Below are 12,834 nucleotides of genomic sequence, written 5' to 3' on the forward strand. Positions count from 1 at the left end.
GGAGCCAACCCCAAGAGGGATAGCTGATGCCAGGAAGCTGGGGCTGGTGCTCCAGGAGGGGCCCTCGGATGATGTGGGACCCATCCCAGGCCACTCAGCCTTGCCTTCTGCTCTGATGAGAGCAGATTACACCAAGAGATAGTTTATAGGGACATTTAATTACCGCTCCACCTGTTTATTTATTTCTATCTCTGTGCTTGCTTTGGCAGCACATATACTAAAATATTTGTGTCTCTCCTTGCTGTGGAACCAGAAGACAGTATTTATCTCAGCACAAAGAGGACTTTTCTCACATCAGAACCCTCATGATGGGACAGGCAGCTTCAGGGAGCTCCCTGTCCCTGGGGGTGTGCAAGCAAAGCTAGGTTGTACTCGGAGGGGTAGAGGTGGGGATAGGCTGCGACCTCCCCGTGCCTTAAGGGGTTCTTGGAAGTGCCTGAGACTCGTGTCTGGACCTCGGCCCACGCCCGCCCAGCCTGAGTGCTCACCTTCAGCAGGCGCGTGAGCTTGCTGTCCCGGAAGTTGACGTACTGCGCGCGGCTGCCCTTCTCACTGAGCGCGTTGATGCAGTTGCCCAGCGCCAGCAGCGAGCGGTTGATGTGGGCGCCCTCCTTCATCCTCTTGCCACGGTTCTGGGTCTGCAGCAGAGGCCAGCCGGCCGAGCGTGGGACCCGTGTGCCACCCTGCAGCCACTGAGTCCCCTTCGGGGGGGGGGGGCTGGCCCCGTTGCCCAGGTTTCCTGGAGACCCCGACCCTGCAGAGCCTCTCGGAGTGACCCGGCCTCCTGTGCTTCCCGCCATCCACCTCCCTCAGATTCCCGACTCTCCGCCTGCTGCCGGGGAACACAGGCCCCTTGATTGCACAGCCCTGTACCTTTCTGGCCCTGGTCCCTGGTCCTGGCCTCAGCAGTGCTCAGCCACCCACAAGTGCCAGCAAACAGATGGGCAAGGCCGCCGGGCAGGGCCAGGCGGACAAAACCCGAAATGAAAAGTACTGCTGGGCAGACAACCTGGCAGTGTAGTGTCGTGGGCAGGGGCAGGGATGGCCCTTCATTTTCTCCCTCTTGCTTTTCTACACTTTCCGAAGTCTCTGGGCTTTATTGTGTTTGAAATCGCAAAAGAATGACGAGAGCGTCTTTGGGCGAGGGTTTCAGAGCCTACTGGGCACAGGGTTTTGAGCAGCTGAAATTGCTTACTGCAGCCAAATCTCCTGGTCCTCTCAGCCCCACTCCCTAATCACGCTTCGTAGGGCTGGGGGAGGAGGACGATGTTGCAGGACAGCATGTGAAAAGGCCAGCGCAAGCCAGGCAGGGGGGCGCTTGCCTGTAACCTGAGCATTCTAGGAGGCTGAGGCAGGAGGATCACAAGTTGGAGCCTTACAAACAAACAAACAAACAGCGCCAGGGATCTAGCTCAATGGTTCTGCCGCCTGCCTCACAAGCGCAGGGTCCCGAGTTTGATCCCCGGCACCAAAAAAAGCCAAAACAAACAAGTTGGAGCCTATTAGTTAAAAGAGCTGTGGATGTGGCTCAGAGGGAGGAGCCGGGTTCAGTCCGCAGTGCTGAGCACAGAGAGAGCACACAAGTTAGTTGCAAACATTAGCTGCTGCCAACCAGGACTCAGGCTGCCAGAGTGGCCAAGCCAGGGGCAGTCGCTCCTGTGTCACACGTCTGTGTCAGGATAGGAGATTTCTTGGAGACCTGTGCCCAGAACAAACTCTTTTTGTGAGATGTTTTCTGTGAGAGCCGAGCAGACCCCGAAGACAGCACTAGGCCACTGAATATACAGCTCAAGCCCCAAGGCCCAGAGAGGGGGGCTAGCCTGCCCAAAGGCACGCAGCAAGTGGAAGAAAGGGAGAGCAGTGGCCCAAGACCTGGACCCCTTTCTGGTGCTCTCTTCCCTCGTGCCCAGCCCTGGGGAGGGCAACCTGCCTTCCATTGCTTCCCCAGACAGCAGAGCCCAGCTGGGATGGATGCAGTCCTAGCTCCTGTCACAGGCCAGTGCAGTCTCCTCAAGGTGCTGCTCTCCTGACTGCGTCTTCTATATTCTGTGTTCTGATGCTGTGAGATCTTGGGGTGCCACTGACATGGAGGCACCCCTCCCGGCTCAGCCAATCCTAGGATGGCAGACTCACCTTCAAGCTCACCTTTCACCCTCATGCCCGTCCACCCAATGCCCGCTCCCCAGCCACTGCCTCTGGGGGTCCACACTCCGGGCCACATCCACCTGGCCTTGTCAGCCAGGACCACGTGCAGGTGGTGAGGGACACCCTGAGGCCCCAGAGCCTTCTGCTCACCTGGTCCTTCCACAGGAACCTCGGCAGAGGCTCCTGCACACCACCACAGCCCTGTGCCCAACCTCTGCCTCCTGGGTAGCCCTGGGCAGTGGGCTGTGTCCCTCCTCCTAGGGACTATGACAAGCTGTCTTTTCCCTGGCAGTCCTCTCCCGATCTGCGGGTCTCCCTGAACCTCACATTTTCTGCCAATACACTCCATTTTCAGCCAGACAGCCACGACCTGCATCCAAAGGTGGCTGGTACAGAGCAGGGAGCGATGAGACTCAGGGTCACCTGGCCCAGAGACACAGAGCAGACAGTGCGGTGGGAGGAGGGGCCGCCACAGCAGGGAAGGGCATGGACTGGGGCCAGGGCCCGGGCCTAGGCCCCCACGTCTCTGAGCAATGCCAGGTCACATCGTCCTGAGTCAAACCTTCCATGCTGTCTAGTGCGGACAACACTGCCCTCCTGGGATGGCACTGGTGAGTGCTAAGTGCCAGAGGGATGTGGCCAACGTCACTTACTAATGACCTTGTTCTGACACTGCCTCTGTCAGCTCCTTCTTGGTGCCCGGCCCTAGGCTGGCTCCCTGTACCCTAGGACTGCTCAGGCCACTGGAGAGTAGCCAAGGAGCTCCACACACACACCCAGAGACAGGAGAAGGGGGGGACGCTCAGTGAGTGCCATTGCTGGGACAGGGACTGAGGGGTCCCAAGGAGTGGGCATAATGACATCTCAGGGGCCACACCTGGGAGGCACGCTCCGAGCCAGCCAGGTCCACCATGAAGAGCCTGCCGAGGTGCACTTCCTCTGCCAGGTCTGGGCCATGCTTCCGCTGGCACACCGTCACCTGCAACACCGCGTGAGAACGTGAGGATGTCTTGTTGGTGGCCGTGGGCTCCTGTGTGCGCTGCCGGTTGCCCCTGGTGAGGAGCTGCATGATCTGAGGACACAGGCAGAAGGGCGGTGGTTGGGGTGTTGCATTCAAGGAACAAACACCCAGAAAGCGGGGGTGTGGAGGTCCCGGGGAGGGTGCTTGGAGTAGCGAAAGGGGGGCAATTTCTGGTTGGCAGCAGGAAGTAATTAAAAAATCAGTCCATTGGCCGAGCAGAAATGGCAGATTCCTGACCCCTGCACTGGCTCTTCCCACTCTCCACCCACAGCAGACATCACCAGTGAATCACCCACCTCTTCTCCACAGAGCCCAGAGCAGCCCAACTTCAGGCAGCTGCAGAGGGTTGGCTGGGGGGCTGGAACCCATCTGCCAGGCAAGCAGCTGTGGAACTCAGGCCAGGGAGCCCCTGCTGAGCACCCGCTGTGTACATCCCCATGCTAGGACTGCAAGGTACATGTGGAAAGGTGACCTAGACTCAAGAACAGAAGGAGGCATCCCCAGCAAGCCCACAGCAGGACATGACGGGCTGGTAATGATGGAGCTGGACCAGCGTGGCCATGCACAGGGGGCAAGGCCTGAGCCCTGAGGAGTCGGTGCTGACTCAGGAGGTGAGAAGGAGCCATGCAGACTCCCTGGGCAGGAGAAGGCCCACCCTGAGGGTGTGTCATGTGTGGGCTGGCAGACTACAGGCAAAGAGAAGATGGAGGTACAGAAGCGTCTGCGGCTGGCCTTGCTGAAGGAGTGACCATTAGTCAGGGTGGCAGGTGGACTTAGACCAGCCAGGCTGCCTGGAGTGTTACATCGAGAGGCCCGAGCCTGCGGCAGGTGCCTGGGCAGGGGGTATGGTGTGGGTCCGTGAGTGACGTCTGCCCTGAGTACCAGCAGAGAGGCATGATCGCCGTTTTCTGAGCTCAGATCCCAACGCTGGAGCCCACTATGGAGTCACATGTTGGTCTCTGCTCAGCAAACTTGAACCAGAACTCTGTGAGCTGTAGGATGTGGCTGACCCTCACCTCTTGGGCGTTCAAAGTGGAGACCTCTGTGATGCCAGCAATCTGGATGCTGCCCTTAGAATCTTCTCTCAGGTCCAGAAACCCTGAGGATGGGTTCAGGAGGTCCCGGATCACTTCATTGTAAATCTGAGGTAAAACAAAGGTTGGAACAGAGAAGGTTTGGTGCAAAGAACTACAAGGACTTCCATCCCACTGGGGCTTGAGCTGCCGGAGAAACTGGGGCGGAGGCTTTGCACAGGCGGCCAGCACTCGGCTAACACACAGGGCTGGGGCTTCACACACGCACTTGCGTCTCGTGCGATTGCACCCCTTTTGCAGACAAGGCAGTGGAGGCAGGTGGGCAGGCTCACCTCAAGGTAAGACACGGACACGCTGTACTCCATGTGGTCCTGGGTCTCCTCAATGGCCTGGAAGAGGTCAGTGAGGGTCTGGAGATAGATCCCAGGCTCTGCATCCATGCCTAGCATGGTGTGGGTCTTCCCCGCACCTGTGGGAGAGGTGGGCGCCTGAGACGGCTCAGATGTGTTGTTTTGTGATAAGAGAATTAACACACCTCAATTGGTAAGGAGTGCTTGCCTGCAAGGAGCGCCTCACCCCCATCCTCTGCCCCCTGAAGGCGAGGCCTCAGCTGCTGCTTCCTTCTGAGCCTGGCACGTGCTAGCGCTTGCCGACGTGTGTGCGATGAATGAGTGAAATGGGCACACGCTGCAACCCTGGACAGGCTGCCTCCTCCTCTCTCCCCATCTACAATGGCAGAACTAGGGCTGGCCTGGCCTGCTCTGATCCTCATTGGTTTTACTTCCCAGGGATGGGAGAGGTAGCTTAGGTCTGCAAATGTTGGTTGAACTCAACTTAGAGGAGAAAGAAATCTGTGCTTCTCACGGGCAGCAGAGTGAAGGCTTGGGTTGAATTCTGGAGTCACACCAGGCCCTGGGCTCATTCCTCACCTGTGAGCAGAGTCCTCCCACCCACCTCTCAGAGCTGTGAAAGGAAGCCAGGGCCAGGCAGGTGGGCTCCTGTGCTGTTAAGGCTCCTCTGCCACCAACCCAGTACCCTCCTGGGGACACTGCACTGGGCGGTACCTGAGGGGCCATAGGCAAACACTGTTGCATTGTATCCAGAAATGACGCCCTCCACCAAATGCTGGATGGTGGCAGAGTACACATCTTCCTGCAGACAGACAGAAGGACAGGCAGTCAAAGGACGTCCAGCCTGAGTTGGCAGCCTGGCTCCTTGGAGGTGGCAGTATGGTGTAACCCTGTCATGTGCATGGGACACAGAGGACAGAGCTCCGTGTCAGAAACTCCTGGGTTCCCATCCCAGTCCCATCACTGCCTACTCTGGGCACACAGCCTCCCTGTGCAGAGCCTTTGGTGTGAGACAGCAGTGTGGAGCTGCCACTGTGAGGCCTGATGCACACTAGCACTGGGCACAAGGGATTTTCTCCCGGGGCTTCTCTGCGGGAATTGAGAGGCTGAAAAGGAGGCTCGGGAGCAGTGGCTTGGGAAGAACATCAGGATTCCTCTTTTCCCTTGCTGTACTAGAGATGGCCTCAGGGTTTCGCTCCTGCTAGACAAGCCCTCCACCACTGAGCTACAACCCCAGCTCTTTTAAAAATCTTTATTTTGAGGTCAAGTCTCACTAACTTACCCAGGTTGGCCTTGAACTTGCAATCCTCCTGCCCCGGCCTTCTGAGTAGCTGAGACTACAGGTGTGTGCCACCATGCCTGGTTATTCTGACCCCCCTTTTTGGGATAAAACACAGACTCGAACAGCAGGGGCAGTTTGGGGTACACAGGATGTGCTACAAGACTGCAATACCTAGCAGTAGGGTGTGTGGGTAGTGAGCTCCCTGCCCACCGGGGGTTCAAGGAGGAACACCATCAGGGCGGGTGTACAAGGCATGCGGGTTCAGCTGGGCTGAGCGAACAGCAGCCCCACCTCCAGGGCACCTTCTCTGCACCTTGCTCATGAAACTGCTACAGCTACTGCTCCTCTGGGACCCCAAAGCTGGTACTGGTTGGGGCTGCGTGACCACAGGCAGGCCCTTTCCTCACCAGTAGAGTGGGGATCTGTGCCCTGTGCGCAGGGCCGCCGTGAGGCCACTAGAACAAGGTACTCCAGGGTCTCGCACACAGCGCTGGCTCACAGTAGCTGCTGGAGGACTGCTGGTGATCAGACCCCTCCTGACCGCGGTGCCACTAGGACCTCATCATGAGCAAAGCCAGTTTGCTCGGGCAGCAGCAGGGACTTCGCTGCTGGGTAATGGTGTGGAGCCCTGACTGAGGGGACACTCTCTGGGACAACCGCATCCCTGCTAAAGGGGCTGCTGGGGCTCAGTGGGCAGACTCAGGGTGCTGGAGGGCGGGGGAGAAAGAGTGGCAGGTGGAAGAGGCTGTAGATGCTTCCGCTTCTCCTCAGAGGGGCCCAGTCTGATCTCCCGCATTTGAGCCTGACCAGCCCTGGGCACTGCTTGACTGTGAGGTGTGCACAGGCAGTTCTGTGCCAGCTGTGGGCCAGGACTCTAGGGTCTACCTCACCCTCTTGCACCTCTAAGGCTACTGTGCTGCAGGAGAACCCATGCCACACGGAGAAGGCACAGGTGGTCCCTGGGCAGACCCCCCGGAGGAGCTGCCAGCCAAGGCCGGAACCCACTAACGTCTGAATGAGAGGACCATAGGGAACAGCCGGCGGGTGGCACCCAGCCTCACTGCCTGAAAGGCTGCCCGGCAGAGACTGCTGCTGTCTACAAGGATGCATCCCCCTCAGCCACACCTGCTGGCGGACGACTGCACACCCCAGGCCTGGGCTGTTCAGAGTCAGGTTTGGGGCCAATTTTCCACTTCTCCACTGGAAGGAAACCACTGGGGTGAGCACAGGGTCCCACAGCCTTCACTGGGCCTTGACTTTGGGCCAAAGGTCCCCAGACTCTGTCACTTGCACCCTGTCTCAGCAGGCCTGGGCTCAAAGCTTGTCCTTCCTCATAGGCTGTGATGGCACAGCGGGCAGCATGGGTCCTCGGTAGAGGGTAGCACTGATGGGAAGGGTGAGGAAGGAGCAGGACTTGATGCTGGCCTGAGAACCCGGGTGGTCCTCACTGACCTCTGGAGCCTTGGTGCGTATCTGTGAAATGGGCTGAACCCTACCTTCCTGTCCTTACTTGTGCCCCTTCAGGTCTCTGTGTGAACACCTCTGCTCAGGATGGCTCTTGCCGGCCACCCCACAGCAAGCCTGAGACATTGAGCAGCACCGAGGGTCATCTGCTGCCCTTGCCCTTCCTGAGATCTGGGCTGCAGGAGGGAGGTCTCCCCCCTCGGCCCACAGCAGCGGCCCCTTGTGGGAGAAAGGGAGCTACTGACCTGAAGAGAAGCCCCCCTGTGGCCGGCGCTTAGGGGGCCTCCCATTCTCGGTCCCTGGTTGGGTTTTCAGCTGTGCCTCCCCCTTTCCTATGGGGACCCTGGGGGAAGACGGGGTGATGGGAGTGGGCTGGGAGGGCGGTCGAGTGGGCACCTGTGACGCGTGCTGGTCAAAAACTCTGTCAAAAATGAAGGTGCGCTCCCGGGACCGGTGCGCACGCAGAGGGTCCTCAGGGTCTTCGCCAGGGTCCATGAGCACAACGGCCTGAAAAGGAGGGAGAAGGGAGAACGGGTCGGAACTCCCCAGAAACAGGCCCAGGGCCCCACTGAGCCGGGCCGGGCCAGGTAAGGCCTCCGCCCCCCTTCAGCCTGCAGCGCTCCTGTCCACGCACCCCAAAGCACACGTGACCTCCCCAGTCTGCCGGGTGCTGCTGCCACATTCACACTACACCCATCAACGTCTCCGACAAACCAAGGCTGGCCAGGAGGGCAGCTCTGCCCAGCACAACACACCCGCGTCAGCAGCAGGTCCCCAGGGCCCAGGCCCCACGGTGACAAGCCCTGCCCTGAACCAAGGAGATCGGGGAGGAGGAGCTTTGCAACCTGTGGGTGCTGGGCTGGCCACCCACTGTGGTGCTCACCCCACACACCCTGGAGGATTTTCACGGGGCAAGGATAGTCCAAGAATAGACTGGGAAAGTAAAGGGGTTGTGACAAACCCTCCATCACGGCTTTGCTCCTCAGAGCCCAGGGCCCCAGGGGTGTCTCCCATCCCGTAGAAATATGTTATTAGGAAACAGTGTAGGAGGCTGTCTGGGGAGCCTGTCTGCCCAAAGGAGCCCTTCCTAGGGAGTTGGGGGGCATCTGGATTGCAGTACACCCTGGCTGGTGGGAACTTGGGGACCGGGGTCCCTGAGAGGACCGCAGAGTTGGGGGCATGGTGGGGGTTGCACCAAGAGCATGCCATCTGGCCACCACCTTGTCCCCTTCGGTCACAGCTTTGGAAACCGAGGTCCTGGGCAACCAGGGTCTGCAGAGGTTCTTGGGGAGTTAATGGCAGGCTCCACCCAGGCCCTCAGGGCTGCTCCTGGCTGCTGGCCTGCTCTTGTCCTGTGACTTAAGCTGACTCTGCTTTCCTTCTCCTTCCAAGACCAAGAGGGCTATAGGACAAGAAGACACGGGGCCAGGTCTGTGTGTAGCCATGGTGGGCCAGGCCTGTGCTGCAGGTGAAATCGGATGGGGCTCCAACTCGGAGGGCCATTGGAGGGGCCCAGTGGAGCTGGCGGTCACAAGGGCTCTGGAGCCCTGCAGACTATTTTCCCAGCCTGGCTCCACAGCTTACCAGGCATGAGACCTCGGACAAGTCACGACTCCAAGCCTCAGTTTTCTCCCCTGTGAAAAGGCAGTGATCATAGAACCCACCACAAGGGGCTGAGAGGGGTGCATGGGCCAATAGGCACAGCCCTGAGCTCTAAGTGCTCAAAAATTATTAACTGCATTGGACGTCAGGCCAGAAAAAGACTTCTTTTCATATAAAGAAATTATTGAAGCCAGGTGCAACAGCACATGTTCTGTAATCCCAGCACTTTGGGAGGCTGAGGCAGGAGGATTGCAAGTTAGAGGCCAGTCCAGGTAACTGAGTGAGACCCTGTCTCAAAAATTTTTAAAAAGGGCTGGGGAGAAAGGAGTCTGTACCTGGGAGAAAGGGTTATATCAGGTTATGGTAAAGCAAGGTCATGGTAAAATGTCAACATCTGGGAAATCCAGGCACAGGAATGCAGGAGCCCCATAGGGCTCTGGCAACTTTGTAATTGGTCTGAAGTCATTTCAAATTAAAAAGTTAAGGGAAAATGTGAGCACGTCACAACACAGACGAGCCTCAGTAACAGCAGGCTAGGTAGAAGCTACTGTGGGGTTTCATTTCTATGCAACATCCAGAATCCAGACAAAGCAGACCAGTGGCTGCCAGGGCCAGGTTAGGGGGTTCTGGCGGCTTAAAGAGTGTGGAGTCTCTGGCCAGGTTATGAAAATGTTGTGACTAGCAGGGTGGACTAAGTGAATTGTGTGGTGTGAAACACACTCTACTGTTCTGAAGACTAAGCTGCTTCCTGCAGCCCTGCCCCACCCGCTGGCACCAGAATGCTGGCCTCGTCTTTGGGGTGCACACCCTGTCGGAACATGGGCTCTGGGTGCTGCATCTCCGTCAGGTCTCCCGTCTCCTTCCTTGATGATGCCAGGTGATGGCAGTGCCATCTCCAGCACGGGACTGTCACATGTGAGTTTTGGCAGAGCAGTACTCAGTGCCTGCATTAGCCCTCAGCCCTGCAGAGCTTAGTCCTTTCCTGCAGAACCTTTCGCTCCCTCGCCCTGACTGCCATCTCGTTCCCTTGGTTTGGTTTTCCACAGCTTCACCACTGCCCCTCCCCGGGTGTCGCATCCGTGTCATCTTCCTCCTGTCACACCAGACAAAGACTGGGTGCTCCTGTCCCCGGGGGCAGCTGTCTGGATCTCTCTCCACCAGCACTCTGGGGCCTCTGCCCTCCCCAGAGCCGAATTTCACTCTCAGGGAAGACAAGCGGGAGAGTCTAACCCACCAACCATGTCTCCCCCAGACTCTGCATTTACCCTTGCAGGTGACAGCCGAGAGCAAACACTCCCCAGCTGTGGGTAGCTCAGCAGAACCACCTGGGCACTGCAGCAGTTGTAGACCTGACTGGTACCTCTGCCCACCTGACCTCTCTTCTTGCTGTCCCGGCTCCCAAGGAGGTCAAGCCCAGTGGCCACACGGCTCAGGCAGCTCCTGCAGGGCCCTCTGGTCCTTGCTGTTCCAGGGTTCCACTAGGCCTTCCCAGACACAGTAGCTGGGCCAGGGCATGGCAGAGCCTGACCCCTGCATGAGTTTGGTAAACGAGCAAAGAACACAGAGGCGCTGAGCCTCACAGCTGCCCCACCGTGGACAAGTCCCCTGGCTCCACCTCACCTGGTCCCCTACTTTGTGGGCGATGATGGTGGCTCCTTCCTCTAGCTCAGCCTCACTGAGTGGGCGGATCCGAAGCGCCACCTGTGGGTAGGACACCAGTAGCACGTTCGCAGACGTCCTTCGAAGACCTCCCCTCTGCCCCTTGCTCTTCCTCTTGGGGAAGCAGTGAAAGTCCAACCCTGAGAAATCCCTGGCTCTGTGCTAACACCTCAACACTTACAGGAAGTTTCTCATGCCCCACAGCGATGCTTTGAGGAACTCAAGCTACTGTCAGCTTCACTGAACACATGGGAGACTAAGGCACAAAGAGGGAGAGCAACCCGCCCCGCCTGCAGAGGGAACTTACCACCTCACCAGTACCGACCACCAGAAAAGGTGCACACCAAGCCCAGCTCATCAGGCCAGCAGACAGCACTCTGGGAAGACATTGTCTACCAAAAGGGAGACTGTAGGCCATCCATGCTCTTTACCTGGCTTCCCTTATTAAGGGGGCCCACGGAAGGCGTATGAGCTGTGGCCACTCATGCTGGTCTCTGACTAGACTACAGGTTTGGAACAAGTCCCAGCCTTAGCTCACCCAAAGGCAAACAGGCACAATCCAAGTCACCTAGCAGTAGGTGCCTGCCCCGATCTGGGGTCCTGGTCCAGGCCCTGAGGTTCCTAAGGAGGGCTCACAGGGCAGGGGCCAAGGAGAGGCTGGAGGTCATTAGGTCCCAGAGAGGGGCAGCCGAGGAGCAGAGGACCTGCCCTGAGGGCACTGGGCTGGGAGTGGCAGGAGAGGACAGCAGCACTGGGAGGAAGGGGTGCTCACCATGACCTGTTGGTCCTTGGGCTCCATCTCCCGGAAGGCCGGGCTGCCCCGGGCTGGAGAGAGGCCAGCGGTGTTCTGGGAGGCCATGGTGCCCTATGGCTAGGAGGGCTGGTGCTTCCTGCAACCCTGGCAGAGGCGGAGGCAAGGAGACCTGTCTCAGTGCACCTTGCCCCGCCCCATGACATCAGCTGGGTCCTTGGGGAGGGGCAGCCAGGGCCACCGAGAGCTTGTTTACAAACGTGGTGTCACCTCTAACCCTCTCTGCAGTCAGGACAGCCCACTCATGGCTCAGTGGGCCCCAAACGCCAGTGCCATGGCGACCTAGGTTCCACAGGCCTCCTGTGCCCCGTGAGCCCACCTGCCACCTGCCCTGCAGATGGACTAAACTTCTTCTTTGCAGTGCAGGGCCCCTTTCTTCCACCTTGAGTCCTTGAGGGGTAGCCACAGGGTCACCTGAGACATTGTCCACCCTGGAGCCACCTTGACATAGCAGGTTCCCATGGCCTTACAGCTTTCCCATTCCAGGGAACAAACAGCAACTGCTAATGTCAAATCAAACATCTTGTAAATTCGTTTTTCCAGACACCTTTCAAAGCAACCCTGAGAGGACCTGTGAGATACATGCAGATGTGACTTCCAAGCCTTTCTCTAGTCAGTCTCCACACCAGGGCCTATTGAATCAGGCGGGGTCGGGGATTTAGCTCAGTGGTTCAATCCCCGGTACCAAAAAAAAGACTAATCAGGTGTATTTGCTGCTGGGCTCTTCCCACTGCACCCTGGAGGAAGGTCCTGCCCCTAGCTCTCCAGTCAGGCATGCAAGGAACCAGGCTGGTTCATAATGCTCCTGCATTTGGACCAACACAAAGCTTAAATCCAGGAAGCCCAGACCTGAGCCCACTGCACGGCTTCCAACTAGAGCTGCAAAGTGTGTAGAGGTTGAGTGGGGTTAGAGTCACTCAAGGTCACTAAGCCACAGGCTCTCCTCCGGGAGGCAGCACCCAGCCTCTTCTTTGGGACCCAAACTGGACAGTTTAACCATGTAGAGTCAGTGCTGTGCTCAGTCACGGCCCTCTTACCTTCCTAGGTGTCCAGATCAATGCTGGGCATCAGAAAGTCCTTGTCACCCCTCTGCTGTCCACGTCCCCCAGCCTCATTCCTGGAACAAAACAAGACTGAGGCCTGGGTGACAGGGGGCTGAGCCCAGAAGTGAGGTCCCAGCACTCTCCTCCTAGACAGCCCTGCAGGGAGGCCCGGGCCCTCCAATACCTGAGCCCTGAACACCCATCCTCCTGCTCATGAGCCAGGCGCAGGGCAGGGAAGGGCAGGGCAGGAACTTTCCCACAGAAGGCTGTCCTGGGAAGTCCGTCTCTACCGCAGAAGAGAGCAAGCACCAGCATTTCAGAAATTCTTTTATTTACAAATCATGTAAAACAATTACAGTTGAGTTTAGAACAGTGAAAAACTTTTGAAAGCTATTTAAAAATGTTACTGTGATAGAACTGTAT

The 12,834-nt window shown here is 58.0% G+C and overlaps 1 protein-coding gene across 1 annotated transcript in view; it reads right to left on the bottom strand.

Annotated features, from left to right (window-relative positions):
• The window catches only part of LOC101701200 (kinesin-like protein KIF19), a 36,720-nt gene extending 23,986 nt beyond the window's left edge, over positions 1 to 12,734 (bottom strand). Inside the window, 8 exon segments of the mRNA XM_021254197.2 lie at positions 489 to 638; positions 3,023 to 3,217; positions 4,183 to 4,308; positions 4,533 to 4,669; positions 5,265 to 5,352; positions 7,693 to 7,803; positions 10,519 to 10,599; positions 11,330 to 12,734. Coding sequence (XP_021109856.2) covers positions 489 to 638; positions 3,023 to 3,217; positions 4,183 to 4,308; positions 4,533 to 4,669; positions 5,265 to 5,352; positions 7,693 to 7,803; positions 10,519 to 10,599; positions 11,330 to 11,416 — 975 coding nt within the window. The 5' untranslated portion in view covers positions 11,417 to 12,734.
• Between the last annotated feature and the right edge of the window lie 100 nt (positions 12,735 to 12,834).

This window comes from Heterocephalus glaber, unplaced genomic scaffold, assembly GCF_053883595.1.
Source record: "Heterocephalus glaber isolate CG9 unplaced genomic scaffold, H.glaber_assembly_v1.0 deba00001610, whole genome shotgun sequence".
NCBI lineage: Eukaryota > Metazoa > Chordata > Mammalia > Rodentia > Bathyergidae > Heterocephalus > Heterocephalus glaber.